This window comes from Lepisosteus oculatus, chromosome 1 (genome assembly GCF_040954835.1).
Source record: "Lepisosteus oculatus isolate fLepOcu1 chromosome 1, fLepOcu1.hap2, whole genome shotgun sequence".
NCBI lineage: Eukaryota > Metazoa > Chordata > Actinopteri > Semionotiformes > Lepisosteidae > Lepisosteus > Lepisosteus oculatus.
Window position 1 is genome coordinate 34,203,756 of NC_090696.1, and position 26,900 is coordinate 34,230,655.

At 37.3% G+C, this 26,900-nt stretch overlaps 1 protein-coding gene across 5 annotated transcripts in view; it reads left to right on the plus strand.

The window, feature by feature from the left end:
- The window catches only part of LOC102685443 (sodium/potassium/calcium exchanger 2), a 101,864-nt gene that overhangs the window by 20,224 nt on the left and 54,740 nt on the right, over positions 1–26,900 (plus strand). For 4 of the 5 annotated variants that reach the window (XM_015344999.2, XM_015345004.2, XM_015345000.2 and 1 more), the window contains exons 3-4: positions 22,880–22,918; positions 23,852–23,960. In XM_015344999.2, coding sequence (XP_015200485.2) covers positions 22,880–22,918; positions 23,852–23,960 — 148 coding nt within the window. The remainder of the gene's footprint in view (positions 1–22,879; positions 22,919–23,851; positions 23,961–26,900) is intronic. The other variant, XM_015345001.2, reaches the window with a different exon arrangement.

The window sequence follows — 26,900 nt, forward strand, 5'->3', positions numbered from 1 at the left end:
GAAGAAAGCCATTTCTCAAAGATATCCATAAAAAGTCTCGTCTAAAGTTTGCCACAAGCCACCTGGGAGACACCCCAAACATTTGGAAGAAGGTGCTCTGGTCAGATGAAACCAAAATCGAACTTTTTGGCCACAATGCAAAACGATATGTTTGGCGTAAAAGCAACACAGCTCATCACCCTCAACACACCATCCCCACTGTCTAACATGGTGGTGGCAGCATCATGGTTTGGGCCTGCTTTTCTTCAGCAGGGACAGGGAAGATGGTTAAAATTGAGGGGAAGATGGATGCAGCCAAATACAGGACCATTCTGGATGAAAACCTGTTGGAGTCTGCAAAAGACCTGAAACTGGGACGGAGATTTATCTTCCAACAAGACAATGATCCCAAACATACAGCAAAATCTACAAAGGAATGGTTCACAAATAAACGTATCCAGGTGTTTGAATGGCCAAGTCAAAGTCCAGACCTGAATCCAATCGAGAATCTGTGGAAAGAGCTGAAAACTGCTGTTCACAAACGCTCTCCATCCAACCTCACTGAGCTCGAGCTGTTTTGCAAGGAAGAATGGGCAAGAATTTCAGTCTCTCGATGTGCAAAACTGATAGAGACATACCCCAAGCGACTTGCAGCTGTAATCGCAGCAAAAGGTGGCTCTACAAAGTATTAACGCAAGGGGGCCGAATAATTTTGCACGCCCCACTTTTCATTTTTTTATTAGTTAAAAAAGTTTAAAAAATCCAATAGATTTCGTTCCACTTCACAATTGTGTCCCACTTGTTGGTGATTCTTCACATAAAATAAAAAATTTATATCTTTATGTTTGAAGCCTGAAATGTGGCAAAAGGTTGAAAAGTTCAAGGGGGCCGAATACTTTCGCAAGGCACTGTACCATAATGTACATAAGGGGACATGGGTCTCAAACTGGTGGGTTGTGGGTTGAAATTCCTGTTGCAGACTTGCTGTTTTACTTTACCTCAGTTGTACCAGGCTACCCTTTAAAAATGGGGATCAGCATTCTTGGGGATAATCCCTACAATAGACTAGCACTTCATCCAGGGAGGAAATCGCATGCTCTTTGGTTCACTTAACGCCATGGAAACCATGACAGGCTCTGGCCCAATGAGCTGACATGGCTCGGGTACTGGAATTACCTACCATAAAATTCATTTAAACTGCTGCATTTTTAACGCTGCTGCAACAACCTTACCTCTGTTACTAGACACCAAACATTTTTGAAAATATTATATTGTCGAAAATTAGATAGTTTAGAGGATAAACTAGTTTATATAAACATAGGCTAGTAAATAACATTTTTTTCTTGTTTGAGTTTATTACTGTGTTTCCTAGAACTTGAAGCACTGAGAGACCTAAATACCATCATTATTGCTAGATTAATTTTGTGGCTGATGACTTCTATGACACACACTGTACATTGCATATTAAATCAGTGATCAGGCCGACATTCTTCTTCGTGTTTAATAGGGTTTGTTATGTGCAATTGAATCAAATTTAATAGCATCACTTTTGAATAATTGTATGAATGTATTTCTCATTTACATTTAAAGTGATCTTCATTATGTTTTCAACTGATTTGTTTTAAAATGAACTGCTGTGCAATACTTCGAATGCTTTTTCAATTATCACAGACTACACCAATTCTTAGGCACTTCTGTGGCACTTAAGTGATGGATAGCCCAGCAGAATCAATAGTTTTTAATACAGGTTTGTTTTTTGAACATTATTTTGATAGTGTCACAATCAGGAGATACTGTACAGTATGTCATTCAATGGTATAAACTAGACCATTCTCAAAGAATTTTATTGGGAGAAAAATGTTTCATCAGTTAGTGGCAAATTTGGCAGTCAAGATCAGCATATTTGTGTGACAAATCCCTCTCCATGGACTTAACATCAGACAGCAACTTGTATTAATTCTAGCCATATACAGTTAGAAAACCAAAGCCCCTCACTATTTCAAAAACCATTACCATAATTCGGGAGGAATCCAATTGTTTGTTCATCAAAGTTGTGACAAAGTTAGTCACCACCTGGAGATTGTTGGTGTTTTTGTTCCAAAGAGAAAGAGTAGATATATTGTGTTGTGTTATTAGAGGAAAATGTGTGGTGTTTACTGAAAAAAACCTCCAGTGAATGTTTACATTTATAGTTAGAATTGCTCTCAAGAACCCAAATATTTGGAAAACATTTGGACAATATGGTTATTTGGTGATTCTAACAAGTATGCAAGGAAACAGTACAGATGGATGCTCAGATTCAGGATGTACTGTATTTAGAGGGAATACCCCAGAGATCTGTGTTTGTATCCTCTCTCTTACTGATTTATGTATTGATCTAGATACAGGTATAGTCAGATTTAAAGATGATTTCAAATTAGGAGGATTAACAATAGCTGTAGAAACTGCAAAGGAAATTCAAAACAGGTTTAGATAAAATTGAAGAGTGGAAAAATACCTGGTAGATTATGTTAAATGCAGAGACATGCAGACTGTTACTCACATGTAGCAAAAACAGAAAATACAAAATAAAAACAGGAGCACTGATTTTGAAGAAGCAACATATGAGCGATTTAGGGGTCTGTCTATGAAACAGAATATAACCAAGCAATGTAGAAAAGAAATAAATAAAAGTGTACAGTGAGCTGAGCATTTTATTCTTCAACAGAGATTTGTACAGAGGGATTTATTCAAGTTAAACCTATGAACATGTTTATTATCAGATGTGAAACACAAACCGTAGCACACCAATGAAAACTATGTGGAAGTGCATTTAAACTGTGGAGGCGCTTCTTAAAAAGACTGAGGGAGGGTGGAATAAGTAATCCAGAAGTTCCGAAAGTTGTTGGATGAGATCCTCAGATCAGTTAGGTGCTAGCAGCCAAACATGCTACAGTAGATGGGCTAAATGCCCTCCTCTCCTTTTTACCTTTTATGTTCTTGGTCTTATTTCCTATATGGTTTATGTCCAACCCTTGAACATCTTTAAAATCCACCAAAAATCAGATTTTTCAGTAATATACATTACTGAAATAAAAAAAAGTGCTGTGGAATATGTTACTGTTTTTTATGTAGAATCTAAATCAAGAAAAAGTCTAGCCTTGCCATTGATGTATGTCATTCATGTTCATTTAACAGCTTGGAGATTAAACCACATCCTGGCAGCCAATACAATATTTAGTCATGAGTTACTGATTTTTTTTGTCTGTTAGTTACATCCTTATTGTCTAAGGCCTGATATCGTAATGCATTTTGACTGGAAAATTGACAATTTTGAAGTAGCCTGTGGAGAAATGGAAAGATTGTAGAAACATATACATTTAAAACAGCACTGCTTGACTTACCTGGAGACTTCAAGCTAAGAAATAGCTAAATGACACTGAATGTTCCACTTCCATCGCTGAGCAGCTGTGGTATTTAAATTTCAGCACCATAGACAGCGGCTGCTAGAGTGTTCCACTTTAGCTCTTTAGCTGAGGAATGTTGCCAAGAAAAAACTCTGTAGGTCATTTGCTTTCTGAAGTGAGCTTACAAAGACGTGCATTATGGAATCTAAGGAGCATTCTTAATGTGTCTAAATCTGCAGTCTTCTAGCACTGTTTGCTTGAAAGCCTTATCATGGAGGTTTCAAACACCGCCTTTGAAATTATGCTCCTCTATTTGTTGTGAAGTGTTCTGGGAATTAATTCCCTTCATGAATATTATAGATGGTGTAAATGGCTTATCTTGTATTCTCTTTTTTTCAATGAAAATGATTTACATGCTCGGTGATTGTTACACGGCTCTTGAGTTCTTCAGTTTGAGGCCTACATTGTATGGTCTGGGAGTTAAGACAAGCAGACAATATCATTCAATACTGCACATCACACTAATCCATAAATAATGATTTGAAAATGAAAAACAAATATGATTATTCATGAGTGCGGTTAACATAGAGGTTATTAAGTGTGCAATGTTTGTATTTGTAATATTATTTTTTAAATTCTGATTAGTGCCCATAGCTCTGTTCATTTTCTTTTCTTGTCTGAGCAGATATTAAAATGAAAACATGTAGTCATGCAGTCATAATGTAAAATATAGTATAAAATGCAAGGTATCTCCCAATTCAGTGAGAATATACTCTTTTTATTTTGCATTTTGTCTAAATGGCATCACATTTTGGAATCATTACAGTTTGGTTTTCTGGTTTTCCCCGAACAAAAGCTTGAGTTTGCATACTGTACTTATGCAACAGAGAAAACATTAAATGGAGACCTTTTTATTATTCATGCTGAGATTACCTGAACCTCAGGTTAAGAGGACATAAATTTGATTAATCTATAAACTTGAAGAGTTGTTAATTGTGTTCATGCTTCAAGGTCAAAAGGGTCCATTGGCCCTTTAGATAAGGTCTTCCTGTTCCTAAGCACATAAAGTAATATTAATTTACTGGATTTTCTTTTTATAGCAACGAGGACTCTGAGTGTAAACAGAGCCTCAGCAGTTTCAAGGTGAAGAGCTGGAAAATACAGGAAATCTGAACCACAATCAATGCAGGCTATTTTAAAATAAATGTTTTAATCATTGTGAAGGCAGCAAGGGGATTCAGTTTTTCAGGTTTCCAGGGGTGTGATGCGTGTTCTGTTCTCAAGCTGCTCTTTTTATCTGCCTGGTTGTGAGTACATTTAGTTCCATTTTGCGGCACAAATGTGAAAATCCTCTTTGTGGAAAAAGAGTGCACACCAGATGTATAAGAAATCTATTGAGCAGCAGCTTTCCTTCATTAAAAATGAAACGTTCATTAAAAATGAAATGACCACTAGAATTATATTTCTTGAAAGGAAGATTACAGTTTTGTTACAGTGTGGTTTTATTTGACAAGTCTTTACTATGTTGAAACATTCCTGCGGAGTGAAGTATCCAGATAATCCTTTTGAATGTTCAAAGTGCAGTATGAATATTTTGGGGGTACTGTAATGCTCAGAAATTCTAGTTTCAACCTGTACTGCCAGGATACCGCAGTTTAATTATCTTTGGGTTTAGTGCATTAGTGTCATAATATAATTGATCAAAGGACTTGCTAGCTGAAAATGCAAAAGTAAGTGTCCTGATCTGTCGTTTTCTTATGTGTGTGTGTGTGTCACTTTACATATTTAGCATGTACAACATGAAAAACATTTACTTTATAAGTCTGGGTGGAGTAGAATTGACTGCTTAGAGAATGAAAGAAAACCGATTCCTGATTTGCAATTGCTTTGTCAGTTTTCTGTCATCTTTTTAGACCTCCATCATCCTGGCCTTGATTGAGGAAGCCTTCTTATGAGTTTATTTCTGTGCAACGGCTGCTTGTGGATAAAGAAGAAAATAAACTGCCATCTTCTTTAATTCTTTAAATTACATTTAAAAATGCATTAACAAAATATGTTAGTATTCCTTCTAACGTATTTAACGTAACCTTTTGGTATTGCCATTTACAGTCTGATTTGTATGCTATAGTACTCTAAAACATTTTTAGCTAAAAACCAGCCCTACTTTAGGAAAATTTCCCATGTTTGTTGTTTTGAGTCTTACCAACAGTATAACGGTGCTTTACTTTATCCATGGTTTATACATATAATGTTTTTCCATATATCTCTATGCAGACTTTTGTTCTGATTCTATTGTGCTTTAATACACTGGACCATAGTGGAAGAGCTATTTGGTGAAGTAATGCAAAGTAATAAAATAATAAAGGTAAAAATAAGCAGAAAATGGCAAAAACTAGTTTGAGTCACTCCATTCAGTCAGTTAAGATGAACCTACTTCAACTTGAAACAGCCCTGTCACATGGAATCTACAATGATTCTGACCAACCTTGCAGTTTCTGGAAATGCTAATTATGAACATAACAAGCTTTGTCAATAGATCCATATAAATCCACCAAAAAACTCTTGTCATCTGTGCAGTCACCAGCTCGTGTGGCTTCCTGCTATACTGCTGCTGAAGTGATTGGGAAAGTTGTGCATGTGCTTGGCAAACCAAATAGTTTGAAGTGACCTCCATTGCAAAAAGCTAAACCATTTAGAAAGTTAGGGGTTCTGGTTGCATTTCAAAAGATATTCTGTTCTGCTGTGTCACCTTAGTGTTTAGTATGATGCTGAAAAAGTAGTATAAATATTACTGCAGGGCTACAATTACACAGCTGGGCGGAAACTGCTCTGACACGAGTATCAAAACATTCTGAAATGCATACAGTATGCCAGTGACTAGAATTTGAATCACTTCTTGACTAATATTGATCTTTTGCCATGAGAGAATCTCTGCATAAAACCTACCCCTGCATTAATTCTACCCCTATGTCTTTACGTAAGCTGCAGACTGTCTTACAGGTATATGACCCAGCTGATTCTGCAAGGCGAAGTACTCCTCTAAGAAAGCTCTGAATTTTGCCATGATGGGAGGCTGGCCTCTTGCTGTAGTGGAATTCAGGGAATTGTCTGTCCTGCCTTATTTCTTGTGCTTCACAGCCTTTCCCAGGTCTAAGCATCTTTCTGATGATGGAAGGATAATAATATTTAAAGAGGAGGGCAGTCAACCACATACAGGACTTGTAAACAAAACAACTCATGACAGCATACAGAAGTAGTCAGAATTTATGGAGCAAATGTGGAACAGAATACTGAAAGTATACTGAAATACTGAAAAGTGTCTGGGTGGTTCAGTCTGCCTCTATTACTGTACCTTTTAAAATATCAGTCAACGAAAAACATACATAAAAGAAACATGTTGATATGATGGAACTTATTTGAAAATTCTAGTTAAACCAATCTAATAGCACACAGAGGTTAAACTGAATGACCTTGATGGCACAACAGTGAAATTGAGGTTAAAGCAATTCCGAAAATGAATTTCAGAAAATGCTAAATTGTGAGGAACAGCTGGAGGAAAGGACTGAAGTATAAAAGGATTGACAGAATGTACAGTAATATCAAGCTGTGAGAGGAGGAAAATCGCTGCAATAGGTTGATAGTATAAGACATAGAAGATGGAATTATATTCCTTTGTTCAACTATAACAATGTACTGTATATGGTATATCTGCAAATCCATGCATACTGTATAGAGTCTATGTACTGTAAATAGCAAAAAATCACTTTTTCAAGGTGGAATCTAGCAATGCTCACATTTTCTTGTTTTAGGATCTTTATAGTGGTACAGTAATGGCATTAATAGCGTTTATGAATGCGTGACTGAATTTGAAAGTCCCATATAATGTCGTTTCTCGTACAGTATGTTTGTTTGTCCATAGTCTCATCTGTGAACAGATAATGATGACTAACATTAATGAGTTCCACAATATATAGACCTCAGCATTTACATAAAAAATTATAAACCTTGACATTATATAATTAGGGTTTGTGTATACAGTATGTATAGCACTCATTTTATATATTGATATACAGTATATATATATGATTATTCACATATAAAGTGAATAGGATTACACACTTAACAGTTGTGCAGTTTATTAAAATTGCTGCTTTTGCCACTACTGTTTAGAAATGGAATGGATGTTTTCCATGCTTGAATAGTTACCTCTTTTGCATCCCTGTTTCCTTCTGTGACCCATATCAAATCCACAAGAATGCCACGGGCGTTGTCCCTAATGATGCTTTCAGACCCTGCTTATTGAACTTTGTTTATAATTTGTTGCAGTAGCTTAGTTGTTCGATTGCTACCTCATTCTGAGTTTTAATCATGCATTGAATCTGTCTAGAGTTTGCCTGTTTTTCCTTGGTTTTCTCTGCATGCTCTGGTTTTCAGTTTTGATTTTTTGAATAGATAGAGGGGATATGCAAATGGTAAATCTGTGGTCTAAAGTTTTATAAAGCTTTAGATCTAGCCTTGTATGTCTAGGAAACTAGACATACAAACCCTATCAGGAATGGAACTGAGAGGTGAAAATAGACCACTTGTGTTGTATAGGGCATGACCTGTATAAAACCACATATACAAAAACTATAAGTCAATCAGCTATATCAAAGGGACAATTATCAGGTCCTCCAGTTCTCCCTGACTCCACTTGCTTGAAGAAAACCAGACTCCAGCACACCTGTAGAACACCAGCATCATGTCCAGACCTCTTCACTCTCACTTCTGTCTCAAAAATGGTTACAAGGCTCTAGACAGATGCCTGCCTTCTGTACCCCCTGCTTTCAGCTCAGGCTCTTGCCTGCGTGCGTTAATGGAATCATGGTTTTCCTCTTTCCTCTGTTCCATAGGAGCCTGCCCAGCTGCTAATACTTCCTTTCCCTGCCCACCTTTTCCATCCTGCCCTTTGCTCACTTCAGGAATAGCATCCTATAAGTAATAATAATAATAATAATAATAATAATAATTGCTTACACTTATATAGCGCTTTTCTGGACACTCCACTCAAAGCGCTTTACAGGTAATGGGGACCCCCCTCCACCACCAATGTGCAGCATCCACCTGGATGATGCGACAGCAGCCATTGTGCGCCAGAACGCTCACCACACATCAGCTATCAGTGGGGAGGAGAGCAGAGTAATGTAGCCAATTCATAGAGGGGGATTATTAGGAGGCCATGATTAGTAAGGGCCAATTGGAAATTTGGCCAGGACACCGGGGTTACACCCCTACTCTTTTCGAGAAGCGCCCTGGGATTTTTAATGACCACAGAGAGTCAGGACCTCGGTTTTACGTCTCATCCGAAGGACGGGGCCTGTTTACAGTATAGTGTCCCCGTCACTATACTGGGGCATTAGGACCCACATGGACCGCAGGGTGAGCACCCCCTGCTGGCCCCACTAACACCTCTTCCAGCAGCAACCTTAGTTTTTCCCAGGAGGTCTCCCATCCAGGTACTGACCAGGCTCACACCTGCTTAGCTTCAGTGGGTTGCCAGTTGTGAGTTGCAGGGTGATATGGCTGCTGTATAAAAGTCCCTGCTTGTTTTTGTTATACACACCTCACCATCATTACCTCTACTTCATAACTTTCCTGTTCCAACATTAACAGTTTAATCCCTGGCTGTTCCTTTCCTCTGTACTATGCAATCAGCAAATCCTTAACTTAAATCCCCATACATAGTAGTGGTTTTGAAGCCCCCATGAAGATACACAAACCATTAAAAGTGCACTAGACACCGAGAAGTCTCGAACATTTAATATCCGCGGCGTTTAAACAGTTACTTAGAATCTGCTATCTTGCATGTTCCTTTTTTAACAATTTTTTGTCATAACTTTTGTTATACACCCTTCCAGTTTGTGTGTTTTTCACATCTCTCCCTCACAACCACAAACCACGTAGCTGCACACAGGGGAGAACGAGGAAGTATAAGTGGTTTCCTCTGACCTGTGTGCCTTTGAGCCATTTGGTTTTTTACACATTAGCCTACTCAGCTCTGTACTGAAGCTATAGTGTCGATTGGAAGCACATCCATTAACGACCGCAATCCCTACCTGCAAAAGCCCAGGAGGCTGCAGGGGTTGAGCCTTTTAGGAACTTGTGTGTTGTATATTTCTAAATTCTGCACCTTCCTCATGTTTTTGTTTTCTACAAATGTATAAGGTGTCACAGCTGGTTTGACAGGGAATGATCCATATGAATGTTAAATACGTTTGATGATTTGAATATAATTTCCTCCACTCCTAGAGTCTCAAGGGACAGGTTTTTCCATTCCTTTCCTTTAACTATTGATGGCTTTCTCAGGAAAAACCTAGATTTATAGGCATGGTTGCAATGTCTGCTACCTTGTTAAAAATTAAAGCTGAAAACATTAACACAATGCACAGAGGTTGCAATATTTACATATTCTGAAGGATTTGGTTATTTATGTCACAGCATGCAGTGTCCATGTGGTCTTTAGTAAGATTCTGTTTGGTTTTCTAAATAAGTGATATACAGTTCTATCAGCATAATGCTGATATATGCTGGACCCTGCCAGTTCACTAATGTCCCTGACTGATGTTCTGTTTAGTGAATCATAATGTACAGGTAATTGAAAGTGTCTTTGGAGACTGGCTTCTTTATGCAATAGTAGAGAGCCCTCAACCATTCAAGGGGATTAACGCCACCCCCCTACAAAATCATGTCATCAAAGTGCTGGCAGCAACATCAGTTTAGATGTTGACCTTTTACTGTTACTAGTAGGAAAGTCAATTAAATGAGGGGTCATCCCAGACTGCGCTTACCCAACATATAACATTTCTTGCAGTGATAAAAAGATTTGCAAGTGTAACGACAAAAGTCAATGAACTGATTTCATCTATTTTCACCATCACCAGACATTTGGTTAAAGGGGAACTGCAGTCACGATTTCTCTGACTGGTTATTAAATCTCAGTAACAAAATAAATTAATTGACGGTATAGAAAAATTCTCAAATTTCGAATTAAGCACAAAATCGTGAACTTAGTGAAAGTACTGTAAGTTGCCATGTTGTCGCAAACCCCTGGTCTCACCACAGGCAAGAGTGAGAGTTCCCACAAATTGTGACGTGATCCAGCCCTTCCTGCTCACTAGTCACTGTAATGACTAATGTAATGCGATGTACAAGTAAATAAATACAGGTTGTGCAGCAGATATTTCACTGCAGAAATGTTCCAATATGATCTGCATGCAGTGTTAAGAAGTAAGTTCCATTTATCAGCAAAAGTGTCTCAAAGTTGAGAGCAATATTTCAATTGGATTAAAGGAAATGTATTCACAAGCCTGCTTGTTTACCATGTACTTGTAATAGGGCTGCTTCATGTCACAGGAAGATTTGTTGCCTCGTTCTGAATTGTAGAATATGGTGCTGCACATACCTAGAATTTCATCTATTTTGTGATGTGAATCGGAGATTTTACAAGTTACTGTGTGCATTTTACTTTTATTGTGGTTTAAAATGCACTCATCAATGCTGATTCTTTCTAACCCCAAAATATAAAAATAGTGTTGCAGCTCCCATTTAAACATTAAGAACACTCCTCACAGACCCCTGACTGCACATGTCTAAAGCTGTCTTCCAGCTGCAAGTTTCTCACTCCTTTACATTCGTGTTGTTTGGAAACAAGTCTTGACTGCATCTTTAGATTGAGAAATGTTATTTTCTTTCTGAATAAACCCCGTCGGGATTATTGTATACTTGAGTAAAATGATGTGGAAACAAGAGTGGATTATAATGTCATGAATCATCCTTTGTGTTTGATTTGATGCTGAAAAAAGCAACAAGAACAACAACAAAAAATAACCTCCCTCCAGCAGATTGGAGAACTTATTCATTTCTCAAAATATAGAATTCAAACTGCTTCTCACAGATAAGAACAGTCATAATCAGAGAAGCTGATTTATTTTTGAGTCACTGTGTTTATCCTCTCATTAGCATGTCTTGGGGGTTCTTGTGGGAAATCAGTGTTCTGGCATCAGCTCCAGTAATTAGTTGTGCTTGCTATCAAATGAAGGGGCTACTAATTAGCAAGTGGTAGGCTTGAGTCATGTTTGTGTTTTTGAATAGCTGGTTTGAGGCCCTTTTGGAAAAAGATTTTACATTGCCACACTGATGCTCCACTGAAACTTGGAGCATCCAAAGATTGGATTTCATGGCGATTAGTGAGGCAGCAGACATATGCCTTGGTTGTCTCCTGCCCAATCTTGGATCCATAAACTTATGTTCTATGCAGCTTTTCATTAGCTAAGAGATTAGTTTTAGCTTTGACAAAAAGTAGTAGCCAAGAAGACAAAACTGTATTAAAGGATTTTTCTACAATGTGGTCCTAAGTTATCATTATTTTAGTTCATTTTAGGTGATACACAATGTAGATGAAAAATACAAAATCCTATAGTGCTAAAGGATTAGTGACAATACAGCAATACAGGTCAAACAGAGGGGCCAGGAGTCTGCTTTTATTGTACACTGTATCATCAGTCTGGTGAGGGCAGTCCTGGCTACCTTTACTTATGTGTATATGTTTAAGTCTTGCTAAAGGCCGGGCGTTGCTCTGAGAGTTTCATCAAATTGCTTCAGCAAATGCCCAAATGGCCACTCTCTTTGCCTGCATTATAAATACAGATTACATTTTGAGTTGCTGTATCATATCAAATAAAGGATTAAAAAAATTCCCATCATACCATATGATATCCTGAAGTCAGGAGGTTGTCTTTAAAAACATGGCATGAAATCATGGGCAAGTCTGAATCCTAAAGCCCAGATTCTTGCATAATTTGATAAAAAACAATGTATTGTATACACTGCTTTGTACCTTATTTAACCTGCTGAAACTAATGCACTTTTTAGATTGGTTACTGCCTACTGTAGAAATACCCAAGGAAAACTTCTGTTTTAATTCAATATGTTTAACATAGTGTTTTTGCAGGAACTATAGTCTGCACACACAGGATGTACAGTATTGTAATTTAATTACATTTTTTAACATAGTTCTTATTGGTTTTTATTGCAGATGATATGACATAAATTACACTCCATCCATTATTGACACAACAATATTTTGAAGGTGCATACCTATTTTTTGGACTAGAGAACTTCATTATGCCATTGTTTGGAAGCAATCTTTTTATCTCTTATGTTTTTACTCCTGTTATCTTTCTATTAAGCTGCCTATGAAAAGATTTAGTGATTTCTGTTTTTGCTTATAAAAAGGATGTATTTATATATTTAATAATTATATGTACTTGTACAGTACATATATTACTTGTATAAGTTCAGGTGGGTAGCTGTGTCAGCATGCGTAGGCTACAAAGGAACAAGTAATAGGTTTATTCCATGCTGACAAAAGAAGAAAGAAAACACGTTTTGGCCGTTCAGCATGGAATATACCTATTACTTGTTCCTATTACTTGTATAGCGCTTTTCACCCATCTCATCCTCCATCCTACATGATATAGCACCGGTGCCCATCAGACATTACCAGTTAAATTAAAATAGAGATTTAGACAGGCCAGATTGTAGAAGCCTAAAGGGGAATTTAGCCAGGACACCAGGGTTAATACCCCTAATCTTTCAAACAGTGCCATGGGATCTTTAACAATTAGGACCTAAGTTTAACATCTCATCCAAAGGATAACACCTCCTAACTCCTTTCGCCAGTAAACAATATATTCTGCTTAATTGTATAACAGAGCTCATATATAACCAAACATACATGAGTGCTAAGGATCCTGGGACATTGGTTTGGAAATTCTGGTCCAAAGGAAAGAGTGTCACCTATTGGTCATCCACCAACCTTGACCACTGACAAATCAGAAAAGGTGGCAACCTTGCTGTCAATATGTATTGAGAATAGTACTGTATGTGTATTTACCATTTCAGTAACAACACTAAGGATTTTACAAGAATTGCTTTCTGCCTCTTAACTGATATATGTGAAACCACATTAAGATATGGTTTACTAATTTTAAACTGAAATATGTATAAATTTGCATTTAGCACTTTCAATAGACAATACATCGAGATAAGGCAGAATTTAATTTTAAGAAAATTTAGCCCTTATGAAAGATGTGTGTGTTTGTGTGTGCGACCCATCCAGGGTGTATCCTGCCTTGTGTCTGTTGCCTGCTGGGATAGGCACCAGCTCTCCTGCGACCCTGTACTGGATAAAGTGGTTAGAAAATGAATGGATCTGACTGAAGCTGTGTTTCTAAAAATAGAAGATATTATTGTAATATACTGAGGATCAACGGAGGATGATGTAATGACAACAATTTCAAAGTCATTATTAGAATAATGACAAAGTACTCTACATGTGGCCACTGTTGTTCCTGAGGAGTCCATTTAGTCCAGCCCCCAACATACAGTACAGTAGCCATGCAATGAAGGCATTGTTCTTAATAAGCAGACAGGACTTGTTCCTTCCTGTACATTATTATTTCTTGTCTTTCCGGGCTTGACATTCAACAGGTTAAATATCACCGCCCAAGCTACTCTTTCACTAATGAGGTGATTTTGTGCTTATGCAACAGTGAAACTCATCCGAGTGCATCACGAATGATGGAGTGACTGGCGAGTGATAAAGACTAATCAGTGCATCAAAATGATGACGATAATATTTAATTAATATCAAGAACTAAATGCATAAATAGAGTGATAAGTTTCCTCCTGATGCTCAGATAAAAATGGTTACAAAGACTTCCCGGAAAATGATTCATCACCTTCTCTGCTGCTTTCTCTTTTGATCAAAGAGCAGTCAGCTTCAGTGCTGAAGTCTGCTTATCTGAATCTATATCAAAACTGGCTTTTGGAAGAATAGATGTTAATTTAATTTAGTGTTTTGGGGGCTTATCTTGGGAGGGGAAGGGAAGCATGTACTGTAACATCAGCACAAATCAGGTTACTTATAAAATAACAGCCTTGCTGAATCTGAACAACATTATGCACCAACAGGGTTGGTATACTGTATAACTGACTTTACAGTTATTCTGCACAATTGCTGTAATCAGGAGTTGACTTATTACGCTGTTGTTAAAAGCCAGTCTGACCTAGTCACAGAAACCTAGCATTGCTGTGTTCTTCAGCAAAATACTTTTTTTGGCTCTACAGAATCATGAGGATAAATATAAAACGTGTACAAAATAAACATGTACATTATGCATCTAAGAAGATAAGAACACTTACAAACAACAAGAGGCCATTCAGCCCATCTAGTCTGTTTGATAGTTAATAGCTAATTGATCCAGCAATGTCATCCTGTAACAGAAAAAATGAAACCAATGTCTGTAACAACAAGGCTGGGAAGCTTGTTCCATTCTCCCACAACACTATGGGTAAAGACATGCTTTCTGTTCTCCATTTAAATGTGCTTTCGCATAGTTAACTCTTGTGTCCATTTTCCGCTTTAGATCTGAGAACCAAAACATGTTGTGTAATGAAAACAGAGGCATAGCAGATTGCTCTAAACTTAGTCTTTAAAATAAATGAGGTACCCACTGATATACAGTATAGGGCAATAATATATACTGTATGCAGTTTATATATGTTAGATGTGACATAGAACCTTTTTACCCCCACAATAAGACACTGGAGGCCACAGAATTCTGTACACATGAAAATAAATAAGGATTCACTTCATTGGAGATTGTTGGCTGTACAGGACATCCATTGGATATACTGAGGATGCAAAAGATGGGTAGAAACATGCTTCACTCATGTATGTTTGATGGTGTACAGTATGTTTCTAACCATTTTTTTTACCTTTAATACTACTGGCAGTTTTATTTTTTTTAAGATATTTTTCTTGCAGTTATGAGGATTGTTTTATATATTTGTGTTGGAAAAACAAAACTGGAAAATGTGACGACTACTGACCTGTGCTGGTCACAAGCTATATACACCAATTAAAACGACACAAGAAAGTGTGCTGATTTTCTATCACAGTATATGCATTGTTTTTCTGATTTAAACCTCCTCCTTACTGCACCAGTCGCCGTCACTAAAATATTACTTGCTGTTTTTGTTAGCTTTCAAGTGTCCCTCTTTCTACATCTCCTGTTGCTACTGCAACAGGTTATCCACGTACAATTCATCAGAGCCATCTTAGGACCTGCTGTGAATATACAAACCCAGCTCCCACTGCTCCTACATAATAACAAATACGTATTCCTTCAACAGGTTCCTAATGTACTGCAGAAAATGCTGCCGTGCCTTTCTAATGTAAAATGTGGGAAAGGGATTCACATTGAGGTCTGGTAATGCCAAGATGTGTTTAGCTTAATTAGTGAAATAATCCATCACATTGTCACTTGTAAATTGCTATTCTACAGAAATGACTAACACGCTGGAGTCTGCTAGATGAAAAAGTACAGCATGCCTCACCTGACAGTCTTTTATCTCATGAGCTTGCTCATCCAGCCATGAAAAATGGTGTGAGCTGCTGTTACCACAGCATGACTCAGTCCGTGTGTATTGGTCAGGTTCATAACTAGTTCCATGGTTTTTCTGCTGGTGTGAGCCAGTATTGAAGAATGCTTTTCAATGTTTCCTGTTTCTTGAACAAAATAGTGATTGTCATTAATTATTTGTTACTATATTATTATGTACAAGTAAGCAAATAATATAAAAATGAGTTAAAGAGATTGTAATTCACTTCATCTAGTAGTACTAGATACTGTAAATCTGGGGGTGGTTATAAGAATACAAGCAAAATTCAAGGAGTTTTCAGGATGGCAGCAGGGATTTCATTACTTTCATTAACAGTAATTTCTTTATGCATACTGTACCTTATTTATACTACATTTTTCATTCTATACTTCTTTATCTTGTATTCTATACATACTATTGTATAGTGGGTGCTTAAAATTCACAAGAGTTTAGTTAGGTCCATCATAAACAAATGGAAAGAATACAAAAAGACTCACACCCTTCTTAGAGCAGGCCATACTCCCCAACAGCAACTGGGTAAAAAGGACTTTAGTCAGTGAAGTGGCAAAGAACCAAGTGAGCACCCTCACTGAACTACAGGCATTCATGGCTGAGATGGACGAACAGCTGAGATGGACGAACAACCATGATGAGCAGCCAGCACTAGACTAGATTTAGACAGAAGACATTCCTGAGAAAAGGCCACATCTTGGCACTACCATGTGACATCTGGTAGACCCTGAGACCATGTGACAAAATATTTTTTTGGGCTGAATTTGAAAACTGAACACTTTGGTTTGAATGTGAAGTACAGTACCTGGTACAAACTGAACACAGGTTGTCACCCATGTCACATGGTGGTGGCAGCGTCATCTTGTGGGGAGGCTTTTTAATGGCTGGGATAGAGCCACTTGTCTAGACAGAGGGAACGATGAATAGAGCCAAATCCAGGCAAATGTACCTTGCACCACAGTACATTTCCACCATGGACTATATTTACGGGCAAAATGGGTGTGTTTCACATGCTCATTGTTACTATGATTTTGTTAGTGAGAGATTTTTAATGATGATGCGTAGGCCTACAGCTGTTGTATCTTTGGAATTGCACAGCGATGAAGGTCGCACAGTGCTAAAACTGGATTACGAGTGTTTTGAATTACTGTTTCATGAGCTGCACAAAGTGTGGTCGAACAAGAAGGCATGTTGGGGGGCTGTAATATGTGACAATCATTATTTCAGGAGTTATGAGTAGATATGACTGCTCATAGTGGTGTGACACTGGAATAGACTGGATGCTTCTCTGTGAGTCATGATTTTTAAAGATGAGATTGTTGCTCTATTTTGGGAGGATGAGTGACGCCGCTTCATACACTTATTAAAACTAGTGGGATTCATGCTTTATCATCTGTGAATACAGTGAAGGAAGACATATTCTTGAAGTGTATAGGAATGCCATGACTTCACAAGCCTTGCACTGCAAATGTATGTGGATGACTTTCAGATCTAAAACAATATAATTTCATTGCACAAAATCACAAAAGCCTAGCGTCCTTTCCATAATCCTAAGAGCTTCTCTGAGCCATCTGTTCAACGAAGGGGTCTGATCAGGTAATTAAGTTGGTTTATTAACAGATTCCCGAATGAATATGCCCTAAATTTAAAATAATTTCTAATTAGGATGAGAGGTAATGCTGTATAATTTGAATCTAAAATAAAATGAGGATTATCTGTTTTATCTTGTGTGAAGGAATAGTAACATAATTCTGGAAAATCATCTTGAATTTTTTTAGTAGGTGTCTTGGTTGTGAAAACCTCTACATTTCATTTATTGTCAAGAATAGGATGCATGGTGTTCTCAATCATTTTGCAGGATATTTTTCCTGAAAAAAGAATGTTTCTGCAACTTGAAAATCCCAAAATGTAATATAATCTGTCTGAAGACAGGTGGCGTGTTGGTAAACACTGCTATCTCTAAGCTCTTTAGTTCTGGATTTAATTAGGATTCCTTCTCTGTGGAGTTTGCACATTGTCTGTGTGACTTTTCATTGGGTTCTCAAGTTTCTTCCAAAGACATGCTGACTAGGTTAGTTGATGTCTTGAAATTGTCCTGTGTGTGTTTACTCTGGCATCCGGCCCAACATGTAGACCTGCCTTGTGCCCTAGGCTTCTGGGAGAGACTCTGTTCTTATGTGACCCTTGCTAGGCATAAGCAGCTCTCTGATCAGGGCTGGGTGATTCAAACTATTTTAAACAAATTCTGTTGGGAAAAAAATCAGTTTGCATGTGGAAGGGACACGAGACTTATGTACTGTACGTAAGTGCACTGATGCATGATTTTAAGATTAATTCCTTCCCTCTATAGATCTTGTTCAAGATTAGAAAATAAAAATCCTGAAACCGTTAAACATCCTTTTCTCAAAACCAATAAAGCTAAGTCACATAAATCAAGTGAGCCAAGGCTTTTCTAAAGACTTGTTGTTATGCTGTAGATCAGTTTTCCACATGCTTTTCTGAGAATGCCTTTAGAAATAAGGATGTGATGACGCAGACTAAAAAACAACAAAACTCATTTAGAAAGAGGTTCAGACCAGGTGACGGGAATGAAAGAGCACATGCCATTTGCACTCTGTGCACAGGGCAGCTGTCTTTCATTTAACCTCCAACAATGAGATCAAGTATAAAAAGGCATGCTCTTACTTAATCTGTGTGTCAAAGTCCTTAGTTAATCTTTTTTTTTTGCAGGCAAAAAAGAAATCATGAGTGTCAGGGGAGATGATTGCTAAGCTCCAGCTAGTGGGCTCTAGAGCTAGTTGCCCTGAAGGCTTTACCAGATATAGCACTAATAAGGCTCAATTACGATTCCCATGTGGCCAGTCAGGCGGCTTGGGATCCACCACAAACACTGCCATGTGAATCCTGCTGGTGAAGTGCCAGGTAAGGGCTCTTAAATGGCTTTACACTATGCAGTGAGGTGTTGATCCTCTGCACAGCAAATCTGTGGCAGGAAGAACACAAAATGAAGGATAACAACAAAGCCCCTCTTGACTGCATTACCAATCTTTGGGCGTCAAAGTTTTTTGTTCTTTGGCGTGGCGCTGGTGAAGGAGTAATAAATCAGAGGCAAACTGGGAAAAACATATTTATTAACATTGACAATAACAACACACTAAACAACACAAATACAAGTTACTCTATTTACAGTTACCAAAGGCATCTTCGAGATCTACCTCCAAACCAAAAAAAAACAGACTTCTGACTGAGTATTCAGAATCCTGTATACTACTTAAACAGGCCCACAGGAGAGAGGCACCTGTATGCTGAATAAAAAGGAATACTGTACAATGCAGGGCTAAATCAGGGCTTCCCACAAATCCTGGATGCTCTAAAGCAAAAGGGAATCTATCTCCGTATTCTGTAATTGCGTCCACTAACCAGGATTCTTTCTACGGGAAAATCAGAGTTCCTTAAACAGAAAAGAAAGTTCTCTAAAGTAAGGTTTAAATATATAGAATTGATTGTTGAGGCTGATTCAAAGGTTCTCTGGCCCCGGCACATTTCTTGAAGATTAATTTTGATCGGTGTCTTTCAGGCCACCTTTATAGTAAAGCTCTGCAAAACCCTACGTTTTTGATCCATTGTGTCTAGATCCTGACACTTCAATAGCCGTAACACTATTTTTGCATTTCTTACAGAATTTATCATATGAGTCTGTTCTTACCATACTCTCCTTTTCCGAAGTTAATTGTTCAAATATTGTGGCCAATGGGATAAAATGCAATTTCTTATTGTCTGATATACAGTTCTTATACAGGAAGTATACTGTTATGTATTTATCTGCATTCCACCAATCAAATCTGCCTGGGTATGTATTCCTCAGGATATTTTAAATTTGCTGTTATAATTAAAATATATTTTAGATCCTGATTAAAGAATAATTTAGTATGAAGATAGCTATGTGGTAAAATGGCCTAGTTTGTCCACATCTTTAGAAATCTTTCAGTTGCACCTTATCTTGGGGGATGCAGATGGCATGTTGTGTTATCAAACTTGTTATCAATTGCTGATTAAATAATTATTGTTAATTACTTATACTGTAGGTATAAGTACAAGTACAAGAGCATTAAATGGCAAAAGGAGTTTATAAAATATAGTTGTATTCCCCGGTCTAATGTAAAATTAAACTTGTTAATATTGAATCCTGCATTTGATATAGTTTATCAAAGATTAAGATCAGACTATTGGTAAAATATGAAGTTGAATGCATACATGATTTTCTTAAATGCTACCCATTTTCCATATTCCATATTTTTGTGGGGCCCACCCAGGATTAGCCCCCCTCTTACTTATTTTATATTTATGTATTTTTATATTTCCAGCATACTACAGTATATATTGAGAAATTACTTATTTATTTTATTTGACTCAAGTGTTTTCAGAGGGCTTTCAGGATATTTTATGTTACCAAAACAAGCAAGGCCACCCTGATTTTAGATAGAATAGGGTCCTTAAGCAGACATGTGCAGTTACTGTATAATAGTCACCCATTCTACCTGACACTGGTAACAGAAAATGATGTGAGAGGCATCTTCCAGTGACCAGAACTCCCATTATGATGGACAGTGTCTTCATTTTCATGAAGAAGAACCCCTTGCTCCATCTTGTATAGAAAACAATCTGCACAGTAGGCCTGGACATACAGCCAGTCCCAGAGGTGGCCAAGGATACTCAGCTCATAAGAATGCTTCTACCATGCTTCATAATATGTTCGGAAATACAAAGATCAGTCCGGAGAATTTTGGAACAAAATGTATGGGTAGATGAAACTAAGATCAACCTTTACCAAAGTGATTTGAGAGTGCGATTAAGTGAGATTAAAGCGAGAAGAAAGTAAGGAACTGCAAGTGCTCAAAACAACCCAATCTCAATTGTTGCACAGAGTCACGGCTGCCTCTGAAACTGGCTCACTCATCTTATTGAAGATGTAATTAATGTTGGGAACAGCATAATGAATTCTGACGTTTACTGAAACATTTGGTTGCCTTATATAGGAGAAATTGCCTCCAAACCTATTGTACATCTAATATGTAGCCAACGATGACCCAAAACATACCGTACAAGCAAAGCAAAAAGGATTTAATCAGGAAAAACAATAAAATCTTAGACTGGGCAAGTTAATCTCCAGCTTTAAATACTATTAAGCTTGGAGCTGAAGTCAGAACACTACACAAATATGCAAGAACACAATCTGCAGCAAAGTATTTTAATGATTATACAAAGAGGTTTGAGAGCTTTAAGGGGTTGCAGACTTTTTGTAGCTATTGTCTCAAAGGGATATGCATGCAGGCAAGTGCTGACTTCACCTCTCTCAAATGTAAAGTGACTATGTCCCAATACAGGTACAGTATGCTTGGTCACTGAGCTGAACACAAAGTATGTTTTTGTTCTAAAATAATCAGATGTATTCATGGAATTATCCAAAATAAAATGTATATTCAATTGTATGTAATATACATGCTGGGAAGTAAAGCAAAAACACGTTTTGATTTTGTTGTGCCAATACGTTTGGAGGACATTGTAGATCTTGTTTACTGCATATACTGTAGCTAGGAGGCTATAGTATAAAGAGGGGGCTGTATCTGGCCTGGGGAAGGAGTGCTATAATGCCCTGTGATTCAACCTGAAAGGAGCACAGGACATTAATGCTAATAAGAAAATGGAATGGTTAGATTAAGATTTAGAGTTTTATGTTGCAGTGGTCAGTAGGCCTCCAAGTTAATATACAGTACGTACTGTATGTTTCCCATCTTATGCATTATGTTCTATATTTTCTGAATCTCTCACATAGAACTGGATTGAGACAAAACTTTGACTCACTTCTGGATCATAAATTACAAGGCCAACACTTAATTTTGTTTACCTTTGTTGGTATTGGAAACAAAATAAATCTTCAGTGATGAGCTGGGTTTGTAATTCTTGTGGGGGTCAAAGTTTCATTTAATCTGTTCTGTAAACTACATTATTAATTTTAGATCTATCTAAGATTGAACAGTCTTGTAGTTATTTTTTATTATTTTTTATGTTTGTCCTGTGGTGCTTGTTTTATGATTGCAATGGGAATTCAGTATGAATTGTCTAACTGCAAAGTTAAGGGCCCAGCCTGACCACAAAACAGCAGGTTTAGTGAAAACAATATGATAATTGTTTCTTAAATATATCATTAAAGACTGACAAAAGATATCTGTAGTATATACTTGAAGCACAAGCAAAAAAGTCAAACCTTTTTTTAATTTGGACATTTTAAAGGTTACATTTTTAGTAATAAATAATTGCAAATGAGTCTGCTTATTTATAAATGCACAGAGCTTTCTTAGTTACTTTGATATTATATACTCAAAATGGCCTGGTGTTGCAACTAAGGAGGACAATGGTTTCAGTGGGAGTTGCCATAGTTACCCCTGCCTACACAACAACCCCATATCAGACTTAGTGTCAGGCACCTGGTTAGTGTTATAGTTTTTTAAGTTTTATTATAGTTTCATACTCCCTTAATTAAGCTGTCCCCCATTCAGGGAGTATGAACTTGAGAGGTCTACATGCTAGATTGTTATCTGCTTGTGCCTTCTTTCCCAGAGTAATAAGGAGCAGGCTCCATGCTCTTCAATCAAGTGCAGAGCTCTAAGGAGCCTTCATTCCTCAAAGTCCATGCTAGTGCCATTCAGCATTTAATTCATGAATGATTTACTGTTTATATTTCCATATTACAAACAGGAATATGAAAAGAATGATCATCACCATAGTAAATGCTCAGTATTTGTTTTTTCCTCATGTACTTGTTATTTTTATCCATAACTTAAATTAGCACCTATTAAAGTAGCTGGGCATGCTTTTGGAGCAATTGAAGAAGAAAGTTTGCTCTTTTGTTTTTATGTTTGCATATTATAATTTTTCCTGTGCATCTTCTCATCTGTAAGTCTTTCGCTATTTTGCATTATGTCAGTATATTTTTTTCCTCTCTCTTCTTTGCAAAGCCAAGTACTGATCCACCTGGAGATGAAAACAAGTTGACGGTAGGAGTCCACTGCCTTCACTTGTTACAGTAGATATGTGTCTGTGTTGTGTGTTGATAGTCACCTTCCTGCTGATTTCTTTCAAGCGCCTTTCTTTGTGTGTCTTCTCATAAATGGCAGTCTATACCATACTCTTGTCTGTCTCTTTCTTTTTCAAAACCATGTATTCTTCCTTAACCCTACCCTCTTGGTTGTTGAATGTTTTATGGAAGAACCTGTCAGTGATTTCTTATGTACACAGCACATTCTATCCGAGTTTGTTTTTTCTAACCAAGTTGAAGATGTAATATTTTCTAAAATGACTAACGCTGCACACAACGGTCTGTTGAAATATCTTTTCATCATGAGCTGATGACACTTCTAGATCACCCAGAAAGATCATATCATCCCGAGGTTCTTATGGAAGTGAAATCTTGGAAAAGTATGATGTAGCGGGGCTTTACAAGTCACATAAGGACTGTAACCTTTACTGAAGGAAGATAATCATGTACTGCACAGTACAACATGAAGTCAAATGGAAAATAAAGTCTGTCAGAGTATAGACAAAAGGAAAACCTAGTATTGCTCCTTATGAGATTCATATCATTTTACTCTATTAAGAAATGATTGTTTTCTATATGTAGCACTTAAAGGGATAATTTATGTTTGTTTTATGATAGCAGTTTGCCCAAAGAAGAGAAAACACTTCTGCATTTCTTCTAGTGGGATCATATGCTTCAGAAAGAAAGCTTAAGTGCATCCATATACAGTATAAATTATACCCAGTTTTAGAGAGTCATTTATTACCAGGTAGTGTGAACTCCATGAAGGCATGAAGGCCTGAGTTAGAAAAAGTTAACTAGTGCCTATTTCTGAAGTGGGGCTACGGGCACAACTGGGGGGTGCCATGTTGCCGGGCTGTGAAGTGATCTGTGCCGTTTCTTCCGCCTGCAGCTCAAGCCTCGTCTCCAGCGAGGAGGAAGCTCAGCGTCGCTGCACAACAGCCTGATGAGGAACAGCATTTTCCAGCTGATGATTCACACTCTGGATCCGCTCGCTGAGGGTAGGTGCCACGTCTCTGAGAGAACGAGAGAAAAAGACGTCAGGTAACCATTTGCTCGGGGCCTTTTGGTGCCGATGAGTAACACATCCATCCTTTCTAACACCTGAAAGTCACTTCCAGTTAATGATGAACCCATGGGAAGTTAATCTGACATATTAGTGATACATTTGCTTTTTCCCTCTCCATGGCAAACTCCTAATCTAAAGACATTTTCTCTTTTGGGAGGAGGTGAGATATAATAATGGTCAATGTCAGAATGTAGAACATTTCCTTTTGTTAATAAGGTCATTATGCACATTTTAATTGATTACTAGTAAAATAGCTTTGAAAACTTGATTTAAAAATAACTTTCCTTACGTAATATGTGCTTTATAAAGATAAATTGATAAGTGTGTATATTACTATGTTTACTGTAATTAAAAACATCTTTCTTTAAATAGGTGCAATTTATTACTACTAGGGCCAGTTAAAACATTCAAGGGCATAGTTTAGATTCACAAAACAGTTTTTGTATTAATGTCTATTATAACAAGGTGAAAGATGCCATAAAAATTGCCCCACTTTCTCTTTACTTTTTTCACTTCTGTTCCTTTTGCATGTGAACAGTACATTTTATTTGTGCAGTGCAAACTTGTTTTGTATTTTACAAGAAAAGTGATTAGGAATACATAACTTGAGCTTTTATTGTATGTTATGTGTTTAATTTGAAATTAGCGTTGTAACTGGAATCTTGTGCTGGGTGTGGAGACACCAGACAATGTCCTTCCAGGATAGGCCCTGGGTGTCTGCAAATCTTTGTTTTTCTGCACATCTTCCTGGTAAAGAATGAATAATTACACTTACTGTAATCAAGCACTGCATGATCTCATATCGTGCTGTGGTGTAATATAAAAATAAAATCAAACCTTTAAGATGAACAAATCTTGCATCACTTGGGAGATCTGTTAGAATGCTTTCTTAATTGTAAGAAAAGGGTGTGAGAAATCACTGTCATAATTCAACAGTCATAAAACACATTGCAGTTCTCTAATGCTTGATGATCTTTGTAGTTTTCGTATTGTCTAATTTTCTATTATATCTTTCTGGGAGTATCAATACATTTCATATTTGACCAGTATTGAGTCCTAAACACATGACTCTTTGCTGACATAATAGTACTGTGCTTTTGCATTCACCTGTAAACTGCTGTCTTCTTTGGCTTGCAACAGTGTATCTAAACTATAGTAGCTGACTGCTCCTCTCTAGTTGCAGTCTAAATTAAGTTAATGAAATTCATCTACTCTTGACCGAATGTTGATAATGGTGGCTCAGGTTTTATGCCTAATTCTTTCTTTTCTTAAACTGTCAGAGCCCTATATCAATGTGTTGTCACCTGTCCCTGTTGACCATATGCTATCTGTAATGGAGAAACCTTTGCCTCCAACCTCACATCATTCTCTCTGAGCTCATTTTCCTACTCATAATCTTCCAAACCCTAGGATTACCTAGGATTTAATTCTCTCCATTTCTGCTTTATTTAATTATTCAGTCAATCAGCTAATACCTCCACCTCTGCATGTTGTAACTGACAGGCTGTCCATTTCTTTTTAAGATCCATTAGCTGTTGTGATCCTTCTGACATTACCTGCCCTTAGTTTAGACAAACCATGTGAGTGCCCAGCATGGATTTCCTCCTCTTCTGCTGCCAGTGCCACCTAACCTGACCCACTGCTGGATCTCACTCCTTGCACCCTTTCTCCTGCATTGTTACCTGGGAAGATTTATATTTTGCTACCTACAGTAATACATCAGAACGTGACTCATGCTACCAGTGCTCCATTATTCCAGCTCTTTATACATCGGCATCATAACCTAATGTGTACATCTTGGACCTTGGACGTGCTAGTCTTTGTCCTGGAGGATTTCTGAACAGGTCTTACACTCTTCAGAAATACTCTCCACTGGGGCAGTCTGACTAATGTTTTTACAAATAGTTTGTGTACAGTTTTACAAAATGTTAGTACAAATGACCTTCTGCTCCTTAAGGAATTTATTGAATTCTTGTCTGTAATTTTTAAGTTTAACTCCACGTCGTGCAACAGATCAAGTTAAATGTTAACATTCCCTGTAGTGCTTTGTTTAAATGAGGTTACAAACCAAATTTTTGACACCTTCAAAAACACAACACAATACAAAAGCACAAATAAAAAAACATACAGTGAAATGGAACTTCACATAAACATACCACAACCACCTTTACTGAGCTGTATCTGCAGAAAGCCCTTGTCAGCTCTCAAGTCCTCATCTGTCATTTTCACCTGGAGTCCTGCTCTCAGTTTTTTGGCTAAAAGTACAGTATGTCTTGTTATGAACCATTCCAAATATCTATGCATCTGTAACATCATTTACATAAATGATTGTAAAATATCATGCATGTTGTTATATCATGACATGAAGTGTTTATGAAGGATTTGCTTTTTTTTAGTCCCTGAATTCCAATATGGATTACATACATTTTGCTAATAGTTTTTTTTTGTATAGTTGGACTGTGAAGTAAATGGTAGAGTTTCATATTCTTGCACTGCTCCTATTTTCATCCATATAAGGAGCAGTGCTCTCTGAATGGCATTTTAAGAGATTAGTTCAGTGATCTCTCCTGCAGTGATTCTGCATCCATCCTGGCTTTTGGAAAGGGGATGTGAAGAGAATGAAGGCTCCTCTGTTCTCACTCTTATATACTGCATATATCCTTGATTCTCATTTCACAAAGTTTCCTAATTCTCACATTGCACAGATTAAGAACAACATGATAAAAACACATCACATTGGTTTTTATCCTTTGTGTTTTGAGCTCCAAAAAGAAACGCAAAGGGATTGGCATCCACATGTAAAGAATGAACAGAAAAGTAGTGCCTAGTTTAGTGGAATCTTGACAGAATCCTCCTAATTGCAAATGAGAAA